General features: G+C 43.1%; 1 protein-coding gene and 1 pseudogene across 2 annotated transcripts in view; one reads left to right on the forward strand and one right to left on the reverse strand.

The window, feature by feature from the left end:
* The window catches only part of EIF2AK3 (eukaryotic translation initiation factor 2 alpha kinase 3), an 82,148-nt gene extending 63,841 nt beyond the window's left edge, over nucleotides 1–18,307 (reverse strand). For both annotated transcript variants that reach the window (XM_004005901.6, XM_060413869.1), the window contains exons 1-2: nucleotides 17,844–18,307; nucleotides 869–998 (exon numbers count right to left, since the gene is read on the reverse strand). In XM_004005901.6, the coding sequence (XP_004005950.2) occupies nucleotides 869–998; nucleotides 17,844–18,148 (435 nt within the window). In that variant the 5' untranslated portion in view covers nucleotides 18,149–18,307. The remainder of the gene's footprint in view (nucleotides 1–868; nucleotides 999–17,843) is intronic.
* Nucleotides 18,308–25,078: 6,771 nt separating this feature from the next.
* LOC114113708 (eukaryotic translation initiation factor 4B-like) lies at nucleotides 25,079–25,995 on the forward strand (annotated as a pseudogene).
* The last annotated feature ends 1,233 nt before the right edge of the window (nucleotides 25,996–27,228 follow it).

Below are 27,228 nucleotides of genomic sequence, written 5' to 3' on the forward strand. Positions count from 1 at the left end.
CCTCTAAGAACAAGGTAAAAGGCTGAGAATGTTCTGGAAAACAGAAGACTGCTTCTATGTCAGCAGTCATAACTCAAAAGAGGGACCTGTTTTAAATGATTTAAACAAAAGGGTAGAGTGCCAGAAAAGGAGAGAGACTTCATCTGAGTCTAGACTAAAGGTGAGAAAAATAAACTTCTGTCATTTAATTCCCCTTAACCTGCTCCTCTCATTGAGGTAGGTAGGCAATGTCATGACTTTACTGATGCAGATGCTAAAGCTCTGAGGGGCTAAGTCACCTGCACAAGTTCAGGAGTCACGTGCCAGAAAAGTTTTGAAAGCAACTAATTGCAAATAATCCAATTTGTCTAAAATTACAAGAAAATTTCAGATGAATTATATTTAAAATTAAGATGGACAACTGAGGGAACACATAGGGAATAATTCATGGGGTTTTGCAATATGTATTTCCAACTGTTAAAACACAGTTGTTTACACTTGTTTTATTATTCCTAGGGACCTCGTGGTGGTGATGATGATGATGTTAGGAAGAAGAAATTATGATCATGTTACAGCTCAGATAATGAGCTTTATTGGTACAGCAGATAGTATCCTCAATTACTCATTTATACAATTAACTCATTCCAGGCCCCAAACAATCCTAAGAAGTAGGTTACACCATCCACCTCACCTTACAGAATGGGGAACTGAGGGAAAGAAGAGCTAAGCAAATGCCTCCAGGGAACATAGCTTGCTAGAGACAGACACCCCCCACACCTAGGTGATCAGCTCCTGAGCCCCAGTCCTATAAGCAAATATCTACTAGTAATAGCAACAAGTGCTCATTTTAACTAAGTTTCCTTGTCAACACATAACAGAAAATTCTCACCTCTGGTTTGCTAAGGCTGGATGACACCAAGGAACCAGACCCCACGTCCAAATCCCACTGCTTTTTCCCATGATTCTCAGGATCCAAGGCAGAGATTCGGCCATCTAAAGTGCTGATGATCACTAATGATCTGTAAAATTCAAAATGAAAAGGACAGAGTTAAAAAGATATCAAAGGCATACACTCAAAAGAAACCAGCCTCTCCCAGACTTCCCTGGTGGTCCAGTGGATAAGAATCTACCTGCCAGTGCGGGGGACATGGGTTTGATCTCTGGTCCAGGAAGACCCCACACGCCATGGTGCAAGTAAGTCTGTGTGCCACAACTACTGAGCCCAAGCTCTAGAGTCTGTGCTCCACAACAAGAGAAGCCACCACAAGGAGAAGTCCACACACCACAATCAGAGAAGGCCAAAGAGCAGCAACAAAGACCCAGTGCAGCCAATAAGGAATGCAAGAAAGGAGCCAGCTGCTCCCCGGCCCCTATCTGTAAGGGCAGGGAGCAGGGGTACATCCCCATGACACCTGCAGTCTTTCCACCTCGTCTTGAGCCCTCCAAGACAACTGCACTATGCCCTTTATCTGCTTGTGCCACTTATGAAAAGCCCCAAGTCCAAGGTCACTCCTCGTCCCCACACTCTAATCCCCACCTGGAACTCAACATACCCTCTTCTGTCCTTTACTCTTGTATTTCCCCAACTCCCGAAGCCTTCACCCTGAAACAGCCTCCCCTGAATGTCCACTCACCTTCTTGCTCTAACAGAAACCTGAGGACACTCCTTCAGAAGCTATGAGAATGTTTTTTTCTCCATCACCCTTACCAGATCCAGTGTAGTCCTCATACCGTGCTACCATTTCTAGACTATTTTCTTTCCTTCCTCTCTAAAAACCCTCAGGATCAAATCATTGCATCCATTACCCCTCCTAATAATCGACTTTTCATCTTTGGGTCGCTGGCTCCATTCCTTGGGAATTCTGGGCTCCTGGTTCATTGTCACTATTAACACATTCTGTGGGTTTTCATGATCTGTCGACCTTGCCTCAGTCATTCCCATGATCAGACCCTACCTAGGACCTTGTCATTACCTATCACAGCTTCTCTGTCTCACTGAAATTTTAAGAATCCAACCCCAAGCCACCAACTCCTCTTTTCAGCTCACCTCCTCTACTTCTCTGACCCCACCAAAATCTATTAGCTATTGATCCTACCACTGTTACCCTGAACCTCACTACCATTATGCCTTTACTTTTTCCTTATCCAGTTTTTCGTTTTGGTTTTGGTTTTTTCCTTAAAACCAAGATAGTGTTTATTTACTTGACTGCACCGGTCTTAGTTCTCGCATGAGGGATCTTTGCTGCCGAGTGTGGGATCTAGCTCTCTGACCAGGGATTGAACCCAGGACCCCTGCATTGGGAATGCTGAGTCTTAACCACCAGACTGCCAACGAAGTTCCTCTTATCCAGCTTAAATTCCACATCTTTCATCTTAAGCACTTCCCTGCTCATGCCTTCAACTCCCTTTTTCCTCTCCTACACATCACACTGGACTAGCAGAACTCCAACCTGAGTTAAACTCAACTTTCTGCCTTTGCTCCATCTTGCATCTGGGCAGTTGAAGACAGACATAACCATGCTGACAGGTCTCACTTTTATCCATATACCATCAACATCAAAAGGGCTACAAATGTTGTTCCACAATCATAATATGGTTCCTAGTCTATCCTCTCCCACTGTCTTGGGTTAACTATTTCATTCTGCTTTTGTCCTCAAACTTCCTACACTACCTCTTCCAAGCTCGTATATCTCAGGGACTAGGCCTCCTAGATACGTGTTTACTAATGAAAACAGAAATAATCAAGAGATCCCACCATCTCATCTCTCTATGTATCAGCACTTGGACCCATGAAATCCCCCTCGCCTCCTAGTACTGCAAATGAACTGTCCACATTCCCATCCGCTCCCAACACTTCCATTCAGGCAACAGGTCTTTCCCCATGCATATGTGAGGACTTGTTCCTCAAAACCTCTCCTCTTGCCTTCCCATCAATTATTTCTTCGCTAACACGGCACTCCCCACCCCCAGCCATCAAACCTGCTACTATTTCTCCCAACTTAAAAACCAAACCAGATTAAACATAATGATCAACTCTCCCTGCTCCAGCTTCCAATCCATTGCTTGCCCCACTTTGGAACAAAGCTCCTTGAAAGAGGTGTTCTGTAGTTTTAGTCTCCAAATCCTCTCTCCCCTTCCTATACTGAACTATTTCTAATCAAGTTTTTGCCTCTACCCCTCCATTGAAAAGGCTTTCATGGGACTCACCCATGCCTTTCACAAATCCCATTCACTTGACCATCCAGTAGCACATGACCAGCCACTTCTCCTGTTCTCTATCAGCTACATTTTTCCCCCTAGTTTACTGGCACTTAAAAAAAAAAACAAATTGTAGCTGATTTACAGTGTTGCGTTAGGTTCCAGTATACAGCAAAATGATTCAGTTACATACATCTGTGTTCTTTTTTATATTCTTCGTTTTGCTTTATTACAGGATATTGAATGTAATTCCCTGTGTTACATCAAGAAGAACTAAAGAGCCTCTTAATGAAGGTGAAAGAGGAGAGTGAAAAAGCTGGCTTAAAACTCAACATTCAGAAAAGTAAGATCATGGCATCTGGTCCCATCCCTTCATGGCAAATAGATGGGGAAACAATGGAAACAGTGAGAGACTATTTTTGGGGGCTCCAAAATCACTGCAGATGGTGACTGCAGTCATGAAATTGAAAGACACTTGCTCCTTGAAAGAAAAGCTATGACCAACCTAGACAGCATATTAAAAAGCAGACATTACTTTTCCAACAAAGATCTGTATAGTCAGAGCTATGGTTTTTCCAGTAGTCATGTATGGATGTGAAAGCTGGAATATAAAGAAAGCTGAGTGCTGAAGAATTGATGCTTTTCAACTGTGGTGTTGGAGAAGACTCTCAAGAGTCCCTGGGACTGCAAGGAGACCAAACTAGTCAATCCTAAAGGAAATCAGTTCTGAATACTCATTCGAAGGACTGATGCTGAAGCTCCAATACTTTGGCCACCTGAATGTGAAGAGCCAACTCATTTGAAAAGACCCTGATGCTGGGAAAGACTGAAGGCAGGAGGAGAAGGGGAAAACAGAGGATGAGACGGTTGGATGGCATCACCGACTCAATGGACATGAGTTTGAGCAAGCTCCAGGAGATGGTGAAGTACAAGGAAGCCTGGCATGCTGCAGTTCATGGGGTTGCAAGGAGTCGGACACGACTGAGCCACTGAACAACCCTGTGTTATACAGTGGGAGGAGCCTGAAGGGGCCCCAGTCCATGGAGTCGCAAAGAGTGGGACACCACTTAGTGAATAACACACACACAATTAGGATCTGGTTGTTTATCCTCCGTCAACCACCCTTCACACAGCTACCAGGACACCATTCTCTCCTGATTATTTTTTCTCTATTCTAAGCTTCCTTTCTGAGTCTCGTTTCCTGGTTGCTCCTCATCTCTCCTATCTCCAAAAATATCCTCTACCTACATGTACTTTTCTTTCATGCTCTCCTAGATTAAAATATCATCTATTCCTGGTGGCTTAGACAGTAACGAATCTACCTGCAATGCAGGAGACGTGGGTTTGACCCCTGGGTTGAGAAGATGCCCTGAAGAAGGAAATAGCAACCCATTCTAGTATTCTTGCCTGGAGAATCCCAGGGACAGAGGAGCCTAGTGGGCGGCCATCTATGGGGTCGCACAGAGTCGGACACGACTGAAGCCACCTAGGAGCAACAGCAACAATAACAACATACATTTGCAACTTCCAAATTTATATTTCTGATTCCAGGCCCCTTCCCTGAACTCTGGGCATACATATCTAACTGCCTGCCAGACTCACACTGTGTAACAGGCTTCTCAGTGTTCATATACCTAAAATCAATATCCCCAGACTGATTCCCCCAATTCCTCAAACACATTGTGTGTAATTTTCCCTCAGATCTTTGTACCTGCTGTTCCTTTGCATCCTGGAACATACACCCCAGATACACGACAAGCTCTCAATAAATATTTGTGGAAAGAAAAGATGTGTTGAACAGTCCTTCTAGGAATTTGTTAGGTATATTTGTCTACTTCTCAAAGATGATACAACTTCCAAGCATAGACAGTTATGTTCCTGGTTTGGATTATAAAATGCTATTTTTAATCTATTCTACTTCATATATAATATACAGAAATTCAAAGTAAAGCTACAAGTTGACCAACACAAACCAGTTCAAGCAGTCTCCTTTGAAACCTTTCAAAGAAAATAAGACAAGCCAGTTCAAGTAAACTCCTTTGAAACGCTTCAGAGAACTTACTCAGTTAGCAAATGAATAAATTTATCAAGTGAATAAAAGTGTTAATTTAATTTAGTTCTCTATCTATACCAAGAGAACATTTCATGCAAAGATGGGCTCAATAAAGGACAGAAATGGTATGGACCTAAAAGAAGCAGAAGATACTAAGAAGAGGTGGCAAGAATACACAGAAGAACTGTACAAAAAAGATCTTCATGACCAAGATAATCACGATGGTGTGATCACTTACCTAGAGCCAGACATCCTGCAATGTGAAGTCAAGTGGGCCTTAGAAAGCATCACTATGAACAAAGCTAGTGGAGCGATGGAATTCCAGTTGAGCTATTTCAAATCCTGAAAGATGATGCTGTGAAAGTGCTGCACTCAATATGCCAGCAAATTTGGAAAACTCAGGAATGGCCACAGGACGGGAAAAGGTCAGTTTTCATTCCAACCCCAAAGAAATGCAATGCCAAAGAATGCTCAAACTACCGCACAATTGCACTCATCTCACATGCTAGTAAAGTAATGCTCAAGATTCTCCAAGCCAGCCTTCAGCAATACGTGAACCGTGAACTTTTAGATGTTGAAGCTGGTTTTAGAAAAGGCAGAGGAACCAGAGATCAAATGGCCAACATCCACTGGATCATGGAAAAAGCAAGAGAGTTCCAGAAAAACATCTATTTCTGCTTTATTGAGTATGCCAAAGCCTTTGACTGTGTGGATCACAATAAACTGTGGAAAATTCTGAAAGAGATGGGAATACCAGACCACCTGACCTGCCTCTTGAGACCCCTATACGCAGGTCAGGAAGTAACAGTTAGAACTGGACATGGAACAACAGACTGGTTCCAAAAAGGAAAAGGAGTACGTCAAGGCTGTATATTGTCACTCTGCTTATTTAACTTCTATGCAGAGTACATCATGAGAAACGCTGGGCTGGATGAAGCACAAGCTAGAATCAAGACTGCAAGGAGAAATATCAACAACCTCAGATATGCAGATGACACCACCTTTATAGCAGAAAGTGAAGAGGAACTAAAAAGCCTCTTGATGAAAGTGAAAGAGGAGAGTGAAAAAGTTGGCTTAAAGCTCAACATTCAGAAAACGAAGATCATGGCATCTGGTCCCATCACTTCATGGGAAATAGATGGGAAACAGTGGAAACAGTGTCAGACGTTATTTTTCGGGGTTCCAAAATCACTGCAGATGGTGACTGCAGCCATGAAATTAAAAGACGCTTACTCCTTGGAAGGAAAGTTATGATCAACCTAGACAGCATATTGAAAAGCAGAGACATTACTTTGCCAACAAAGGTCCATCTAGTCAAGGCTATGGTTTTTCCAGTAGTCATGTATGGATGTGAGAGTTGGACTGTGAAGAAAGCTGAGTGCCAAAGAATTGATGCTTTTGAACTGTGGTGTTGGAGAAGACTCTTGAGAGTCCCTTGGACTTCAAAGAGATCCAACCAGTCCATTCTAAAGGAGATCAGTCCTGGGTGTTCTTTGGAAGGAATGATGCTAAAGCTGAAACTCCAGTACTTTGTGCTACCTCATGTGAAGAGCTGACTCATTGGAAAAGACTGATGCTGGGAGGGATTGGGGGCAGGAGGAGAAGGGGACGACAGAGGATGAGATGGCTGGATGGCATCACTGACTCGATGAATGTGGGTTTGGGTGAACTCTGGGAGTTGGTGAGGCCTGGCGTGCTGCAATTCATGGGGTCGCAAAGAGTCAGACACAACTGAGCAACTGAACTGAATTTATGAAAATAAAGATTTCGCCATACTACAAACTGGTAATTTTAAGTAACAAACCAAAAGCAAAGGAACAACTGGACTTCCTTCCCCACACATTATCTCACATCCTAAAGAGACCTACTGGGAGTTGGAGGAGAAGGATAAAGTAAGCCAAAAAATTATATCATGATGAAAGGTATAAAAATTCATACCTGATAGCACACCAGGGAAAAGAAAATGAAAAATAATATATGTGTGTGTGTATATATATATATATAAAATTGAGTATATTATATACTTACAACTGAGTCACTTTGCTGTATGGGTTCAATCTCTGGTCTGGGAAGAACCCAGATGCTGCTGAGCAACTAAGCCCATCTGTCATAACTGCTGAGTCCACGCTCTAGAGCCTGCAAGCCATAGCTACCGAGCCTGTGTGCCACAAGTACTGAAGCCCGCGTGCCTAGAGCCCGTTCTTCACAAGGTGAGAAGCCACCACAGTGAGGGTTCAAAGCACTGCAAATGGAGAGCAACCCCCTGCTCACCACTACTAGAGAAAAGCCCAAGCAGCAATGAAGACAAAACAGCCAAGAATAAACCCTTTTTTAAAAAAGACGCATATGTCTTATGTAAAGATTCTGCTTTTTAAAATAAACAAGATATTTTCAGATGATGAATTGTATCTAGAGGGTATGTGTGAATTCAAGCAATAAGCGAAAGAAAGAAAAACATGCAGGCAGGAACAGTTAAGTACATCACGCTCTTAACTGGCCATTGATATTTAGTATAATCTGGTTTTCAGATTTGAATGGTGTATCCTTAATTCTTTTTAACTCCTCTTAATGGGAATAACAGAAATTTCCATAACAAACCCTGTCAATTCTTGCATGCTCAGGCATGTCCAACTCTTTGAGACCCCATGAACGTAGCCCATCAGGCTCCTCTGTCCATGGGATTTCCCAGGCAAGAATACTGGAATAGGTTGCCATTTCCTTCTCTAGGGGATCTTCCTGACCCAGGGATGGAACCTGTGCCTCCTGCATCTCCTGCATTGGCAGGTGGATTCTTTATCACTTGAGCTACCTGGGAAGCCCATGTCAGGTGTCAAAAAAAAATTCATTATCCCCACTGCTACAATTTATGGGCTCTGTCTTAAGCACATCACTGGAAGAGGGCTTTCCCTTCTGCTGCTGCTGGAAATAAGTAACAGCTGGAAGGCAAAGAGATACTTAACAGTTGAGACGGTTACATCTTATCACATTCTTGGAGAGATGCTCTGAAATACTATTGGTTGAGAGCCACATGAAGGAGACAGACACTGCTGAAAAGCAGTCCTCCAGCTGGATGCAGAACAACCAGAGGTCAAAATAAGATGCAGCACTTAGAACAAACATCAAGGCCTCCCCTTTCCTTAAAAAAAAACAAACAAACAAACAGAGAATCTAAGGCCATTTATCTCGCCATGATCCACTCTATTTGGCAGTTTCTATGAACGAGATGAAAAACTCTTTAACTTATTTAAAAATCAAAAGAACTACACAGGCAGCATTTCCAGGGGAAAGAATCAGAGCTTTGAAGTCAACCCTGTGTACCCATCCCCACGGCCCTGCTGTTGTTCTGCTCATGGTTCTATTCAAATTGCTTTCTCATGGATAAAACAGGACGATTTCACCCAGCTCAGCATAACTCAAATTGACCTGATTACCAAAATAATCTGGAGTGCTTGTTAAAAACCAGTGAAAATTCAGAGGTTCCCTCTGCAGAGGGGTTTCAGAGATGGTGACTTAACAAGTATCTGAGGTGAGTCTCAAGATAAAACCAGTCTGGCAAAGAGTGGTTTACCTCAAAGGGCGATTTCCTGGGAGTAAAATAATAATAATAATAATAATAATCCATTACTGGGATGAAGATGGCCTACTGATCAATGCTATCAGCAAACTCTAGAAATTCCTCTCGCTTACAGGTTGCTTCAGTTTACAAAGTCATTTGTTTGGATGATTCAGCAGCAAGCACTTTCTCTCACTTATAGTGTGATTCTTCAAAGCCCCTTTCAAGAAAGGTTTGCGATGACCTCTCTTGAGGCCAGGTCTCCTCCCCTCATCAGGTTTGTCTCTCCAGTGGCAGCTGGAGTACAGTGAGTGTGCTCAGTCACTCAGTCGTGTCTAGCTCTTTACAACCCTATGGACTATAGCCCACCAGGCTCCATTGTCCATGCGACTTCCCAGGCAAGAATACTGGAGTGGGTTGCCATGCCCTCCTCCAGGGGATCTTTCCAACCCAGGAATTGAACCTGTGTCTCCTATGTCTCCTGCATCAGCAGGCGGATTCTTTACCATTGAGCACCAGGGAAGCCCTTAGTTGGAACACTGGCTGTCTCCCATTCTAGACCAGTCCTTGCCCCCATCCTCACCTGCCATCCTGACAGCTTTCAATCTCCAAAATGTGGTCCGAGGAGTTCTAGTTTTATCCAACGTCCATCACTTACTGTATGTGTAATCTGACAGCTCCCTAAACGAATGTAGTATTTACAGTTCGTCCCTCTCCCAACCCCAGTTCAGCATTTTCAGCAGGGCATCACCACAACGTGTTCAGAAAGCGTCCCTTCTCTCCCCAGGCTTTCTGCATCCACCCTATCACTGAACATCTATATCAGAAATGAAACCTGCCTCCTCCCTCACCCCCTGCATTTCAGCAACAGTCGTGTACTCCTGATCTGTTTTTCAAGCTTCCTTTAAATCTTTTCATTCTTCTTCATCCCAGTGGCCTTGTTCTATGACATTAGAACATCTTAAAAAGATGTCCAACCTACACAAAAACAAACCAAAAAAAAAAAAAAAAAGACTAAAAAAATGAACAGAAAACAAAACCCAAAACAAATGAACAAAAAAAGACTTCCTGCCTCTGGTTTCTTCCTTCCTCCACTCTTCTGACAGTTTTGTTTCTATAATTGAGATCTGATCAACTTTCACAGCTCCCTGTGCCCACTGAATAAAGGCCACACTACTTGCTATCACGCATAATCTGGCATAACCTAGGCTTCTAACTCGTTGAACAAAGTTCCTTTGTTAACTTGGCTCTTGTCTCATGTCTTTTTCTTCTTTATTTTTTGGTTGTCTCATGTCTTAAATGATTTCATATGTCCCCCAAATATCACTTCTAATGAATTTTCCTCTCTTTAGAGAAACTATTTAAGTACTAATCACAATATTCAAGACTTCTGGAAAGAAAGAGCTAATATTACTAATTAAGTCTGGTATTTAGTTCCAGTGCAAAATTGAGAAAACTTGACTTTTTAATTAGCTTTCTCCTCAGTGAATGGCCAATCTCCCTTAGGTTGTTTGGAAAACACAGAACCAATCTCCTGGCTCCCCAAGCAAGCACATAAGGGTCCCGGAGCCCTGGTTTAGCAACCACAGCTTTGAGCCTGTGCTCACATCATCCCAGCAGCTGAGACTTTCCTTGACACTTCATGTTCAAGGGCTTGCTCACTTGATGTCTTCATTCTCTTCGCTCTCAAACTCCTCTTATGTCATTATCATCCATTTCAGTACAGTTAATTCTTTAACACTTGCAGCTCCCCCTCAGGCCTGGACTCAAGGACAGCCCATGTATCCATCCCCAGCACCCAGTAGTGTGGAGCTCCTAGTAAGATGCAGTAAATGTTCGCTGGATGAATAAATTTTGCTAGGGCGGATACAACTACTCACATAAAACAAAAAAGGAACTGAGAAAGATGTGAAAAGATGCGACTTGGCTAAGGTCACGCACCTAAAAGAGATTTTGGACAGAACTGCAAAGTATAAGTTTGGGGTTTTTTTAAAACTCTAATTCAACTACTCTGTTAACTATATGTCTACATAAGTGGCGACTCCTATATTACTATAGTGTGTAGCTTTTATCCCCCCCAGAAATCTCATCAAAATGGCATACATCCTATTATTGCTCTGATTATGCCCTTAACTGAGCAGAAATGCTCTTAGGCCACAATAAATACCAATTTTAAAAAATTTTGTTTGCTCTGACTTCCATCACCCAGAATCCTTGCCTATTTATAATTAAGTTTATCAGAGTCTGATAAGTAAATGCTGAATTCTTTCATACAGTAACTTTGCCTGAATAAATTTCCCATTTGAAACAGAAGTAGGTGACAGTAGAAAGTTCTATCGATTGAATAGTTTCTACATTAACAACTGCTTATTTTAAAATTGCACATTTCCTTTCATAGGAAAAGAAAACCGTCACAAAATTAAAAATGTGATTGGGTTAAATCTGCTTTTTTATAAATGTAACCAAGAATCCTCTGACTAAAATATATGCTCGCACTCAAGGAAGCATATATTCTTGTTGAAAAACGAATGTATTAATTGGACTTTACTTTGTAGTCCTCACCTACTAAGTAAATCTTCAGATCAAACTTCCTTTATTTAAACCTGCCACAAGACTAGTCATGCCCTCAATACAAACAAATATAGTGCCAAAAATTACTAACTATATAACTGACATATCAGCTAAGCCTTACAGAAATACAGTCTAAGTTTTCAATGTTGTAAACCAAGTGAGAGCAGCAGATATCCGTTTCCAATTAGAATTAAACATTTTCAAAGCACTTTGTCTGCTCTATTCTACGAAATCTTTTAAATAAAATGGTTATTGACAAATAGAACAGCGTGGAAAATATTAAAACAATGTTTTTTAAACTTTTTATTTTGTATTGGGGTATAGCCAATTAACTGGAGGAGGAAATGGCAATCCACTCCAGTATTCTTGCCTGGAGAATCCCATGGACAAAGGAGCCTGGCAGGCTAGAGTCCACAGGGTGCAGAGTCCAACGTGGCTGAAGTAATTTAGCACACAGCCAATTAACAACAGTGTGTTAGTTTTAGGTGAACAGTGAAGGCACTCAGCCATACATATACATGTATCCATTCTCCTACAAACTCCCCATCCAGGGTGCCACATAACACTGAACAGAATTCCATGTGTTATACAGTAGGTCCTTGTTGCTTATCCATTTTCAATATAGCAGTGTGTACATGTCCATCCCAAATTCCCTACCTACCCGTCCCCCCACATCAACCATAATAAGTTTGTTCTCTTAAGTCTGTAAGTCTCTTTCTGAAAAACTTAAAAAAAAATTTCCCCCTCTCACACTTAGTTCTAAAACCTACCAGCTTTACTTTCTGCATTTTAAAATGTTTTGTACTAGAAATATACAATCAGCTCCTATCTTACCAAAAAAAAAAAAAAAAAAAAAAACCCGATGGAGTTTCCAGACAGTATTTATGGAATGAAGGACCATGTGGGAGCCACAGCTTACAGCAGGTGATAAAGACAGGTCACCTTCTGCACCCAGGAGTGTGAATACAGAACAGTTTCCTCAACTCTGTCAATCTCAAAGCCAGAGTCCAGGTGTCAATCACACTAAAAAGACAATTATAGACAGGAAGGATAATCCATTACTCACCAAGTGTATTTACTTTGGCTTATAGCCTGACTTGAAAGTTATGCACAAATTCTTCTTTCAGTGTGATTCTTAGTCAGCTTTAAAAGTCTGGGGTTGCCGAGGGGACGGGATAGTTAGGGAGTTTGGGATGGACATGTACATAGTCCTATATTTAAAATGGTAAGCAACAAGGATCTACTGTATAGTACATGGAACTCTGCTGAGTATTATGTGGCAGCTGGATGGGAGGGGAATTTGGGGGAGAATGGATACATGGTATCTGTGATTAGGTCCCTTTGCTGTACACCTGAAACTGTCACAACATTATTAACCAACTAGACCCCATTACAAAATAAAAAACTTTAAATAAGTGAAAAAAAAAAGTCTGGGGTCAGAAACATGAACAGATAACTTAGTTTCCTTTCAACACTGTATCCTGTAATTCTATTATTCAATGGTCATTTTAGTTGGAAAAAAAAGGATTATGAATTTGAAAATCTGAGGAAGACTAGATTTCTAAGCCATTGATTCACATCAGACCAGCCTATAAAGGATAGAGAGGAGAAAGAAATAAAGAGGAATTAAATCATCTTATATTTGGGAAGTGTTTTCCTGTTACAACTCATTAAATCCAAAAATTCCAGTTTACAGATGCACAAATTAAAGAAGCATGAGAGATGAAATGAATGTCAAATGTAGTGATACTTTTGTTAGAGGGGAATCAGAGGCAAAAGGAACATAATACTTTAAAAATTGGTGTGATAGCTAAAACTAGGGCTTTACAACTTCCAAGGTTGTCAGATGTCAATCTGAGGATGCTCAACCCATCACAAGAATGCCAAATGACACCTTGCAGTTTGCTTTTTGTGCTTAAGTCAGAAAACTCATAACTCATCATTTAACGCCAACGTGCATGCATAAAACCGAACAGTGAGATGAGATTTTTACTTTCTTCCCAACACTCTGCAATGACCATCTCATTTAAATTTCAACTAAATGTAATATTTACCAGAAGAACTGCTGACAACAAGACTGCTACAAGAAAAGCAAGTTCATTTTAGCTACTTTTTAAAGGGGAAAAAAAAAAAAGGTTTATTCACTCATTTATATGCCTGAGATGGAGAATAAGCATTTAGACTGAAAATTCCATCACAAGAAAATGAAAATTCCATCAAGAGAAAAAAAAAAAGAATGAGCAAGTTGCATTCTGCTTCTTGAGAGACAAAAGACAACCTGTAAAGACAAAGATCTCAATTTCCCACCTTCTACTTTTAAAAGTTTTGCAAAGGATGGCTCTTCACAGTTATCTGCAATAAACACTTGGTTAATCCAGACTTGTTCCCCTAATCTTCCTTCTTTAAATAAACAGGATATTGGTTTATTATTATAGAACTGATATTCTCTTTTTCTTTCACTTTTTTCTGTAGCGCACTTAAAAAAAGTCTTTTACAAACTACATATTTATCTCTTGCTGATTCTACCAATTTACTTACTCAAGGTTTCTCCAACTTTCCATACTATCTTAAGCTACTGGGCAGACACCTAAACCCCAGCCCATATTATCCTAACCAATTCTGTTTGCCAAAGATCTCTTATTCTCTGGCAGGCAAAACTCCTCTCTTTTCACTCTTTTTCTTTCTGAGAAAAGTAGTTCTGCTTGCCAGCTAGCTACCTTCGCCTCCTCTCCTATTCCTTTCTTTTCCAACCTGTCTATACAAGCTTGCACTTTCTGCATATATAAAGAAGATCAGCAATCTCAACAGGTTTAACAGTGAGGGACTGAGGAAGTGAGGCCAAAAAGGATGAATCTTTTCTTTGGGGGCTGGGGGGAGCAGGGAGCCGTGTAGTGTGGCTTAAAGGATCTCACTCAGTTCCCCAGCCAAGGACTGAACCTAAGCCCCCAGCAATGGAAGCTCAAAGTCCTAACTACTGAACCACTAGAGAATTCCCAAAAAGGATGAATCTTTAACCCTTTCTTTAAGTATGCTTGCTTGATTGCTAAGTTACTTCAGTCATCCAATTCTTTGCAACCTTATGGACTGTAGCCTGCAAGGCTCCTCTGTCCATGGGATTTTCCAGGCAAAAATACTGGAGTGGGTTGTCACTCCTGACCCAGGGATTGAACCCTCTCTTACATCCACCTGCATTGGTAGGCAGGATCTTTACCACTACCTTCATTTTCTCAGTCCTCACCCTATGCCTGCTGTACAACCTGGCCAGCTGTACCTGTCGCCTTTGCCGACTTATTTCTCCAAAACATAAAGGGCATTTCCTGAAGTTTTTATCCCTAGCTCCTCTTTGCACAGTTTCAACCATTTACCCTGACATCTCTCCACCTGCAGGCAGTGTTTCCTACTTAATCTCTCCCTCTAGACTTCCTGCCAGCACTGCCAAGTCACCATGTCCAACACCAACCCAGTTACCTTCCCCCCCCCTCCCCTTAATCTTTCCACTTTCCACCTGTGCTCTACTCCCTAGCCATCCCATCTGCATCTTTAGCTGGTGGTGCCAAGAGAGGATGAATCAATTTATTTGCCAAGAACCAAGGTTCCACCTGCAATCTCTCAACTCTACCCACTCTGTTCTCTATCCACTGGACAGTGCACCTCTCACGGACACTGTTATAACATGCTCCTTTTGGTTTCCACACCTCAAGTTTTTTTACTGTATACCGTAATGCCAGAGAAACAGTCCCTAAGCACAAACTTAGATCAGGCCTGGCATTTGAGATACTCTACACAACACTTCTCAAACTGTAGTACATGAGGGACTTTCCTGATGGTTTAGTGGTTAAGACTCCTCACTTTCATTGCAGGGGGCATGGGTTTGATCCCTGGTTGGGGAACTAAGGGAGCTTCCCAGGTAGTGCTAGTGGTAAAGAACCCACCTACCAATGCAGGTGGACGTAACAACATAGGTTCAATTCCTGGGTTGGGAAGATCCCCTGGAGGAGGAAATGGCAACTCCCTCCAGTATTCTGGCCTGGAGAATCCCATGGACAGAGGAGCCTGGCAGGCTCTGGTACATAGGATCACAGAGTCAGACACAACTGAAGTGACTTAGCATGCACCCATTCAGGGAACTAAGATCCTACACGCCAAGGGGTGCAGCCAAAAACAAATGAACAAACTGTAGTGTCCATGTGAACTGCAGGCTGATCTTCTTAAAATGCAGATACTCATTCAGTGGGTCTCAGCGGGGCCTGATTCTGGATTTCTAACGTTTCCAGGTGATGATGATGTTACCAGCATATGGCTGTATATATACAACATGGCTGCAACCTATTTTTCTGGCCTTATCGTCTACCCCTCCCTGCCCAGCACATATGTACGTATGTTCGTAACTCTTTCGTACCTACAGGTCACTCACATGCACACATACACACAGATGCATACAAACAAAATAATGGGTGTGTGTGTATGCTCTCAGTCGTGTCCGGCTCTTTGGGGCCCTGTGGACTGCAGCCTATCAGGCTTCTCTGTCTGTGGAATTTTCCAGGCAAAAATACTGGAGTGGGTTGCCATGCCCTCCTCCAGGGGATCTTCCGGACCCAGGGATCAAACCCGAGTCTCTTGCATCTCTTGCACTGGCAGGCATTTTCTTTACCACTAGCACCACCTGGGAAGCCCTCCCTAAACACACAGCTGCTGTCCCCCTCGCTGTTTCAAGTCCAGCCTCTGCTCACCACATTTCTACCCACTTTTGAGGAAGCAACTCATTCTGCCATAGTATTTTCTTTTTTTCTTTCCTACCTCACCCCAGTACCACTCACTGAACACCACAAGAAACGTGGGACACTGATAGCACTTAATTTGCATTGCTTCTGCCCTGTAATGTCATTGTCATCTTATTTAATCCTTACTGCTGGACTGCACCTCTTGCTGGAGGACAGGAGCTATCTGCCTAACCTCTGTAACCCCAGGGCATCATTATGGGGGGTGGGGGGAGTCTTTTAAGCATCAATAAATACCTGCTCCAGTGGATCTGTATTTTAAGAAAAATGAAACCAACTACTCTACTTCATGTAACTCACTTTGGGCAAGTGCTTCAGAAGTTTAAGACAGATAAAAACATTCTTTCTGGATAGCTAGCTAATTCATTAGCAAAACCTCTGAACATTCTGTCAAATGTTTGGCATTTTAAAATCATCTACATATAAACATTCAAAGGGTGTTTCTAAAATTTTAGTACTTCCCAGGTGATGCTAGTGGTAAAGAACCCACTGCTAAGGTGGGTTCAGTCACTGGGTGGGGAAGATCCCCTGGAGGAGGGCATGGCAACCCATTCCAGTATCCTTGCCTGGAGAATGCCATGGATAGAGGAGCCTGCCGAGCTACCGTCCACAGGGTCGCAGAGTCGGACACGACTGAAGTGACTTAGCGCCCTCACCCAGGCATATAGATCAAAGCTCTGATATTTAACTGAAAAAGTAAAACTAATTTGTCATAATCTAGTCATTACTACATTTAAACTTAAAATACTTTCTAATCCAGTAACCCTCTCTGGTTTAATTTACTTAAAGCTCCTGCTATTCCATCCATTAAATGGGATCTCACTTTCTCCTCGGGTGTGCTAGTTAGTCATCTGCGAAATAATTTACCATTAAAATGCCTCACATGTGTGCCCAGCCATGAAAAGTGCTTTAAAACATGTATCTTGAAGAAACGTTTTTAGGAGATGAAACAACTCAACCAAAACAGCCCTATATTAAATGTTTATATACTAAACCCTCTAAATATCAAAGAACTGCCGAAACTCAAACAAAACCATAGCTTCTAAACTTTAGTGTGTTCAAGAATTGTCTGCAGTGCGTATTAAATGTGCAGATTCCAGTTTCTTACCCTAAGGAAGTCTAATCCAGTCAATCTGGAATGGGACTTAGAAAACTGTACAGTCAACCAGCATCCCCGGGCGGTTCTAATGCAGGTGTTCCACAGATCTCAGAGAAATACTGACCTCAACCCTGGTGCGTGGGCACTACAGGGATGTATTTAAAGAAAAATGCTGAAATCTCTTTATGAAGTTCTTTCCCCATAGAGCTGTCACACTAGCACAGGCATAAGGTAATTCATTAAAAAAAAAAAAAAAAAACCCGATGAGGGGTGCTGTAAGTTGCTTGCGGTACGAGTAAAGGTCGAAAGCAAAGAAAGTAACGTTTCTTTCCCACTTCTCACTCCGTTCTCCGAGCATCCTCCAGGTACCTTTGAGGATGCTGCTCGCACCAGAAAACTACAACCGGGTGCCAGGGAGCAGAGTGAGGCCCTTCTCTGGTCCAGGGGATGGGCAGGCGGCCCCGCTCTCTCCCCTAGGTCACCAGCAGTCCTCTGCCAGCTAGATGTCGCGGCGGAGGGGGGACCGCGGCCCCCGGATCCTCCGCGGCGCACGCGCATAAACAAGTCGCCTCCAGGGGTCAGCGATCGCGATGCTCTACCCGCGCCCCTTACCTGCCGCACGGCCGAATATCGGGCTCCTCTTCCGGCTCCGGCTCCCGCGGCTCCTGCTCGCCTGCAGCTGCCGGCAGCGCCTCGGAGTCCTCCACCGTCACTTCGGCCGCAATCACGGCGCCCGCCGCCGGCACCCGCGTAGCCGAGGTGGGAGCCGCAGCGGCCCCGAGGCCGAACGCCGCCTCCGCTGTCGGTGCGAGGAGGTCAGAGGTGCGCCGCGCGGCCACTGTCCCGGCCACGAGCCCCAGAAGCAGCGGCAGTAGCAGCGTCCGTGCCAGCGACCCCGGGCCGGTGGCGCGCTCCATCAGCGGCCCGCCCCGCGAGCCGGCATGGAGGTGTAGCCACCGGCGCCCGCCTCTCCCGCAGTTCAGAATCCCCGACCAAGGCGAGGACGCGCTAGGGACTCCGCCGCCGCCTAGACGGTCAGGAAGTCCAGCAGCTTTCCCTCGGCCACGTCTTAGCCCGGCCTCCGTCAGCGCCACCTGAGTGACAGCCTCCCCCGGACATCGCCCATTGAACGATCTTTCCGCGCATCTGCTCGCTGACTGGCTGCAGACTCTGCCACTCTCGGCACCGACGCTAGTCTTGTTGGAGCAGGTGGGCTCTCCTGGGTTGTCAACAGCAAAGCTGCCAATCAAATCGTATTGCCTTTAGCCGGAGGCCTGCCCTCTTCCGGACGCGCTTACCAATGAGAAACGCCCCTCCAGGCGGTTTTTTTGCCTGATTGGTTGATTTGGCAGTACCCAGAACGCCATTCCCCAGAGAAGATTGGCCATTGTGCTGATTGGCCTCGCCCCTCAAAGCGAGGCGCTAGAGAATATTTGAAGAGCATTGGTGGAAGCGGATGTCCCTCAAAAATCTGAGATAATTTCTTCTTGATTGGTTGGAAGCAGCACTTACTACGTGGCGGATTCTGACTGCGGAGAGGACAGTCCCAAGTGAAAGAAGAGTGAAAGGCGAGTCCCTGGTGGTGGGGTGGCGGCCGATCTTCAAGGAGTTACCGCTGTAAAGCCTGGTCCGTTTGGAAACTCAAAAGAAGAGCAGGAAAAATAAGTGACCGCACAAAACATGTAGTTCCTGAAAGTGGAAGGGGTAACGTGAGTTGGGTAGAAGATCCAGCCACTGGGCTGGGAATTACCGCTTGTTTAGAGATGCTGATTTCCTCGGTGACCTACAGCAATCTAGTCTATCCGACACGCCCCTTTCTTGTTAGAAAGGAGAAGGAGCACAGGCCTGGTGCACTTACGTCATTTGTCTACAGTCACATAAGTAGTTATTTACAGAACCATGTCTTTTCATCCAAGCCTTCTGATCCTGGTCTGCCATGCTTTGTAGTTCGCTAACAGGGCAAGAAAGAGAGAAAACCGCAAAAGGCCAAACTGGAGATTTGAATGTTTGGCCAAGGCATTAGAACTTTTCATGCAGTTCCGGACACCCTGAAGATTCCTGAGCAGATGAGTGTTGTGGTTTAGAAACAACCCAACTGCTGTGAATTCCTCAGCAGTGTTTTCAAAAGAGCATTAAAGATGAGACCAGTTGTGTGGCTATATGTGAGGCTATATCCCCATCAAAATTTTGAAGATCTTATTTTATTTAAGCTACTGGCATACAGATATGCTCTTAATTTCTTCAGTCCAAAAGCAAAACCCTCCACGTCCCCTTCCACAGTCAACCATATTTCATAGTTTCTCAGTACAGGAAAAACTGTCTTCGATTCCTCTTGTCCCCTTGTCAAACACACTACTTTTGTTCCCACAACTCCACCAAACTGCTCATGCTGTGGCCACCATTGCTAAATTCAAAAGATGATTCTCCATCTTCATTTTATCATCTATATAATAAACCCAGACAGAGGATGAAGTGGTTGGATGGCATCACTGATTGAGTGGAAATGAACTTGGGCAAACTCTGGGTGATGGTGAGGGACAAGGAGGCCTGGCCTGCTGCAGTCCCTGGAGTTGCAAAGAGTCAGAGAGGACTTGGCAACTGAACAACAATAGCTAACCCAATACATCAGTCTTTCCTGTATAAAACACTTTTCACTGGTTTTCCAGCTTCCACATGGGCCAAATCATAGCCCTCATTACCACCTCATTTTAACTTAATCTCCTCCTTAAAAGGTTTCTCTCCAAATACATTGGAGGGGGTACTAGGGTCAGGACTTAAACACATGAATTTCAAAGGAGACACAATTCAGCCCATAACACCCAGATATTCATGAGACTAGTTCTGTCACTTCTTTCAGGGCTCTGTTACCTTCCCAGTAAAGCCTCTCCTGACCCTTTTTAAAATTGAAGCCCCCCCACCCCACCTCAATTCTTAAACTACTCCCCTGCTTTATTTTTCTCTTTAATAAAATCTTTTTGGTTCAGTCACTCAGTCCTGTTCGATTCTTTGGGACCCCATGGACTGCAGTACATCAGGCTTCCCTGTCCATTATCTCCCAAGTTTGTTCAAACTCATGTCCATTGAGTCAATGATGCTATAATTTGCATATTTATTTATTGTCTGTCTCCCTCCACGCCTACATAAATTCCATTAGCATTTACACATTGATATGTTCAAAGAGACTAAAACAATGCAAAGTATTTAGTAAGCGTTTAATAAATATTTGTTGAATAAATGAAAATCTGAGGACAGAGCAAAATGGATAAATGGAAGAGATTGTAGTTGCTGTAGATAGAAGGGAGTGATTAAGGAAGCAAGAACCCAGAGTATCTGGAGAAAACAGACTGCTGTGCCTTCCATGTTGAAAGTAGAGATTAGACATGTATACTATCATGTAAGAATTGAATCGCCAGTCTATGTCTGACGCAGGATACAGCATGCTTGGGGCTGGTGCATGGGGATGACCCACAGAGATGTTATGGGGAGGGAGGTGGGAGGGGGGCTCATGTTTGGGAACACATGTAAGAATTAAAGATTTTAAAATTAAAAAAATTTTAAAAAAAAAGAAAGTAGAGATTAGAAAGTACCCTGAAAAGATAAATTATTTTGAAATGAAGAGTAGATGAGAGAGCTCAAACTAGTTGATCACTTTCTACTCAACTAAACAGATCAGATCTCCTAAGTGAGAGAATATAAGAGACAATATGAGAGAAGTGTCAGAAAATTAAGGTGAAATTAGAAATGATTGTTGACTACTTGTAATGCCCATTTGAAATTGCCCTGTGCTATGTGCCCAGTCATGTCCAACTCTTAGTGACCCCATGGACAATAACCCTCCAGGCTTCTCTGTCCGTGGCATTTTCCAGGCAAGAATATGGAGAAGGGTTGCCATTTTCTTCTCCATGGGATCTTCCAAACCTAGGGATTGGCCTGCATCTTTTGCTAATCCTGCATTGGCAGGCAGATCCTTTACCACCGAGCCACCTGGGAAGCTTGCATTTGAAATTAGCTTGTGTATATATTTTAGTGGATTTAGTCTTCATAGATCTGTGACTTTTTCAAAAGATGATCATGGCATGAACAATAACAATCTGAGCTAATGAATCAGAAATCTGCTTGCCATTTGTAAAGTATGTGGAAGGTTTTTATTATTGTTATTATTCATTTACCATGCAGGGAGGACCATGTGTTCACCTGCATGTAATGGGAATAAAAATGTGAACAAAACAGGCATGGTCCCTGCCCTTCTGAAGCTTAACAATTATCTAGTTAGGGAGACAGACACTACTTTAGTAATATATTATTAAAACCAAGAAAAGTGCTATGATGGAAAGGGAACAGGCAGGAGAGCACAGTGGTTGAAAATATTAGACGAGTCAAGCTTTATACTCAAGGAAAAAAACATGCAAGAAGTTCCATTTTGGGAAAAGAAGATAAGTCCTGAGTCATGGTCAGCTGAATGGGATAAAAAATTACTGGAAGGGAAAAGAGTATGTGCCAGTTTTAACAGCATGCAGAGTCACAGTGACTACACAGTAGCTCTGAAATCTGAATCAGTGAGACCGGCTGGGGCTTTGGACTCTTCAATGCAGTGCTGCAATGCTTGACCTGGACACATCTCTCCTCAAATGGCAAAATACAAAGAAACTGTATGAGACTAAAAATAACTACATGCATGTGAATGCATGTACAGTTGGGGCAAATTCTGGCCCCCAAAATACAAAGAGACCAAAAAACCCAACTGTCCCTTTTGAAGAGCATGGAGCAAAAGCAAGGTTGATCCCTGGGTTGGGAAGATCCCCTGGAAGAGGAAATGGCAACCCACTCTAGTATTCTTGCCTGGGAAATCCCATGCATAGAGGAGCCTGGTGAGCTACAGTCCATGGGGTCACATAAGAGTTGGACATGACTTAGTGACTAGACAATAGCAAAACTAAAATAAGTAACAATAGTACAAGAAGTGTGTATGTGTGTGTGCTCAGTCCTGTCTCTTTGCGACCAGTCAAGAATACTGGAATGGGTTGCCATTTCCTCCTCCAGGGGATCTTCCTGACTCAAGGATCAAACCATCATCTCCTGTTACTCCTATGTTGGCAGATTCTTTTACCACTGAGCCACCGGGGAAGCCCACGGCTTGAAAGGTGGGAGTAGGTAAATGCAGTGAAAGCAGCCTAACACTGGATTTCCCAGGTGGTTCAGTGGTGGAAAATCTAAGTGTCAGTGCAGGGGACATGGATTCACAATCCCTGGTCTGGGAAGATTCCACATGTTCCGCAGCAACTAAGCCTGTGCACCACAACTGCTGAAGCCTGAGCACCCTAAAGCCCGTGCATAAGATAAGCCACTGCAACGAAAAATTCACACACAGCAAATAGAGTAGCCCTGCTCACTGCAACTCGAGAAAGCCCTAGTACAGCAATGAAGACCCAGCACAGCCAAAAGTAAATAAATAAATAAAAAATTTAAATAAGCAGTCAAACATCTTTGCATTATCTGGGAAAATAAAGTACTAATTTAGTTATACTGTATTAGGTCAAGGATGCATGTTATAGTCTTAGGATAATCACTTAAAGAATGATATTAATATAAAGGTGATATAACTAATAGAGGGAGGAAATGTAATAATAAAAATCTGTGATTTATTCAAAGTGGGCAAGAAAAGAGGAAAAAGAGGACAAGAAACAGGTGGGACAGGTAGAGATTAACAACAGTAAGTGGTAGCTATAAATGCCAGTATATCAGTATTGACATTAAGCATGTATGGCATAAGAACTGTTATAATACAAAGCTTATCTACCTGGATAAAAGATAAGAGACATAACTGTAAGGTGTACATGCAGAAGTTATATATGCCAACAATAGCAAAAAGAAATCTGATGTAATCATAATTAGATCTGGAAAGGTTAATTTTTTTTTAACATTATTTTATTTTTTATTTTTATTTTTATTTTTTTTTAGTTTTTTTATTTTTTAAATTTTAAAATCTTTAATTCTTACATGCATTCCCAAACATGAATGAAAAGGTTAATTTTTAAACATTTTAAAAATAGATTTTACTTTTTATTGTATGATAATTTTATTTTTTATTGGAATATCATTGCTTTACAATGTTGTGCTAGTTTCTGTTGTACAACATCATGAATCAACCATAAGTATACCTATATCCTCTCCCTCCTGAGCCTCCCTCCCACTCTCCCAATTCCACCCTCTAGGTCACCACAGAGCACTGAGCTGAACTCCCTGTGCTGTGCAAGGGAATTGCTTCCCACTGGTTGTCTATTTTACACATGGTAGTGTGTATGTGTCAATGCTACTCTCTCAGTTCATCCCCGCCTCCTTCCCCCACTGCGTTGAAAAATCTGTTCTCTACATCTGTGCCTCTATCTTCAAGTAGGTTCATCAGTACCATTTTTCTAGATTCCATATATATGCGTTGATATGAAAAATTTATTTTTCTCTTTATGGCTTACTTCACTCCAAATAACAGGTTCCAGATTCATCTACCTCACTAGAACAGACTGAAATTGATTATTTTTTATGGCTGCATAATATTCCATTATATATATATGTACCACATCTTTATCTGTTTATCTGTCAGTGGACATCTAGGTTGCTCTCATGTCCTGGCTATCATAAATAGCATAACTATTGTGAATAGTAGTACTCTGAGCATCAGTGAACATGGGGGTATTTGTGTCTTTTTGAATTGTAGTTTTCTCAGGGTATATGCCCAAGAGTCATGTGGTGTTCTATGTTAGTTTTTTAAGGACTCTCGTTACTGTTCTCCACAGTGGCTGTACCAATTTACACCCCTACCAGCAGAGTAGGAGGTTCCCTTTTCTCCACACTGTCTCCTGTTTGTAGATTTTTTGACAATGGCTATTCTGGCTGGTATGAAGTGATACCTCACTGTGGTTTTGACTTACACTTCTCTAATGATTAGTGATGTTGAGCATCTTTTCATGTGCCTCTTGGCCATCTGTATATCTTTGGAGAAATGTCTGTTTAGGTCAGACAAAAAGATTAATCTCCAAAATGTGATAACAATTATGGAGCTCAATAGAAAAAAACCCAAACAATCCAATCAAAAAATGGGTGGTAGACCTAAATAGACTGTACTTTTTAAGAGTAGTTTAGGACTTCCCTGGTGGACCAGTGGTTAAGACCCCCCTTTCCAACGCAGGGGGTGCAGGTTCGATTCCTGGTCAGGGAGTTAGGATCCCATATGCTTCTTGGTGGAAAAGTAAAAACCAAAAAAACAGAAACAATATTGTAACAAATTTATTAAAGACTTTAAAAATGGTCCACATCAAAAAAGCAATCTTAAAAAACAGAAGAGTAGTTTTTAGGTTTATAGCAAAATTGAGCAGGAAGTACAGAGCTCCCATATACCTCCTCTCCCCGCATACTGACAGCCACCCCCAGTAGCAAAGTCCACCCCCACAAGGGTGGTACATTCGCTACAATCAATGAACCTGAGTTGATACATCATTATCATCCCCAATCCAGTGCATTTATCCCATGAACCCAGCAAGCAGATTGAAAGGTTTTGGTTACCCTGACATTGAGGTCCTGAGTTTAGATTCCTTGCTCAGTATTACCCTGAGTATCAGTGAAGGATTTCTAGAAGGCTGCTGCTGCTGCTGCTGCTGCTAAGTTGCTTCAGTTGTGTCCAACTCTGTGCGACCCGATAGACGGCATCCCATCAGGCTCCCCCCGTCCCTGGGATTCTCCAGGCAAGAATACTGGAGTGGGTTGCCATTTCCTTCTCCAGTGCATGAAAGTGAAAAGTGAAAGTGAAGTCGCTCAATCCTGTCTGTTAGCGACCTCATGGCAGGAGATTTCAAATGGACATTGCTGATCCAATATCTGGTTCTTTCAGTCAAGATAGAAACTGGTATTCTGACAAGAGATACACACTGTAGGGCCCATCCTGCTGCAGACAGCTGTGATGACTACTTGTCCAGAAGAGGTGATGATAGCTTTGGAGACAAGTGTTGAGATAGTTATGATTCATGCCAATATCATGATGTGTGTCAGCGTGAATAGGATAGTAGGATGGTCCGGTCCACATGGGGATGTGGATTGACATGGAGGCCAGGATTGCTATGATGTCTGAGGCAAGAGAGACTATGACAGAGGCTTTGATTACAGGACAGGCAGTGGTAGGAAGAGTATTTGGTCGTGGGCACCCGAGGGATTAGAAATACAAAGGAAGAGGAGACGACTATGAAGATAGATATGGCAGACGAGATGATTAGAGAGGCATGATGGTACAGGTCCTCCCACCCACAGACTCATCGTGAGTGTAAAGCCTCAGGGTACTCCCAAGGAAGACATTTCCTCTACTAGCACCTCCGGGTGAGCAGCCTCTGTGAGTGAGGGGCAAAGCTTGTTGACACAGCTGCTAGGGACGTTCTAGAGCCAAAACTAGAACTTCAAACTCGGGGGAGACACACAAGCTGACAAAGTGAAGAAATTCAGGAAAAGGAAGGGCTGAGGACAGGAAGAGAGTCATCACAGACCGCACCTAGCAGAAATGTATGAAGAAAAGATACGAAGAAGTCTCTAGAAAAGAAAATACTTACGAAGGAGAAAAATTGTCACTCTCCAACTTCTAAGCCTCCCAAACCTGAGCAGTCTCTAAAGGTAACGCCAGCTGCTCCACCAATGGAGAAGGCTCCTGGGGAAGCAATCTAACCCTCCTGCTGATCTCAGAGCTCAGACACAGAGCAGCAATAGTAGTTTCGGCTCTGCCATCTGAGCAAAGACCAGCAGGAAAAGTGAAAAGATAGATGAGCAAATGTCCCAAAAGGTCAAAGTGACAAGTCCAGTCCTGACCCAGACCATGGAGGGAACAAAGCCTGCCATAGAGTCAGGTGTGAAGGGTGGTAAAAAGGATCAAGACTCCTGATCTGATTTACATTGGAGCCAAAGAAACCTGAAGGAAATCCAGCCTCCAGGTTTGGTTCTGCAATCGGTCATGCTGCTCTTTCCTTTGACAGTGAAGGTGTAAACAAAGCTGACGATCTAACCCTGTGTTTTCTCCTTGTCTCTCTCCATCCTGGAACATTTGAGAACAAATCAAACCTCCATCCAGACAAGATGAAATAAAACTCAGCATCTCTATCGCCTGGGCAAGGTGTGAGGGAAGAGAGGATCAACCCACCAAGATAATTGAATGGTTCTGAGACTCCTGGATTTTCCAGGACTTGGAAGCTTGTGCCTTAAAACTGGGAAGGTTTTGGGCAAAACTTAAAACTGGGAGGGTTTTAGGCAGAACTGGGATACATTGGTCCCCTTTTATGGTGGCAAAAACCAGGGATCTTGTGTGTTACAAATAAGCCCTAGGCTTCCTTGTAGTCTCTGACTGGTTATATTTCCCTCCCATCTTTCAACACAGTCTGAACTCCATTCTGTCTGATAACCCACTTCATGACTCTGCTGTCTGCCTGTGCTTCTGCTCTTTCACAGCAGCTTTTACCCACTGTCCTATCCTAGACTTTGGTCTCTAATCTTTCTAGGAGAGAAGAGACTTGGGTTCGATCCCTGGGTGGGGAGGATCCCCTGGAGGACGAAATGGCAATCCATTCAACCCATTCTTGCCTGGAAAACTCCATGGACAGAGGCTGGTGGGCTACAGTTCATGGGGTCCCCAAGGAGTGGGACATGACTGAGCACGGACACACACACCCTCTAGGACTTTGCCCTAGGCTTTTCTATTAAAAAGAAGATGGTGGACTTCCCTGGGGGTCCCCTGGCTAAGACCCTGCACTCCCAATACAGGGGACCTGAATTTGATCCCTGGTTTGTTTTTTGGTGTTTTTTTTTTTTTTTTCTTCTTCTTCTATTTTTGGTGGCTCAAACGGTAAAGGATCTGCCTGCAATGCAGGAGACCCAGGTTCAATCCCCGGGTCAGGAAGATCCCCTGGAAAAGAGAATGACAACCCACTCCAGTATTTTGGCTTGGAGAATCCCATGGGTAGAGGAGCCTGGT

This window comes from Ovis aries, chromosome 3, assembly GCF_016772045.2.
Source record: "Ovis aries strain OAR_USU_Benz2616 breed Rambouillet chromosome 3, ARS-UI_Ramb_v3.0, whole genome shotgun sequence".
NCBI lineage: Eukaryota > Metazoa > Chordata > Mammalia > Artiodactyla > Bovidae > Ovis > Ovis aries.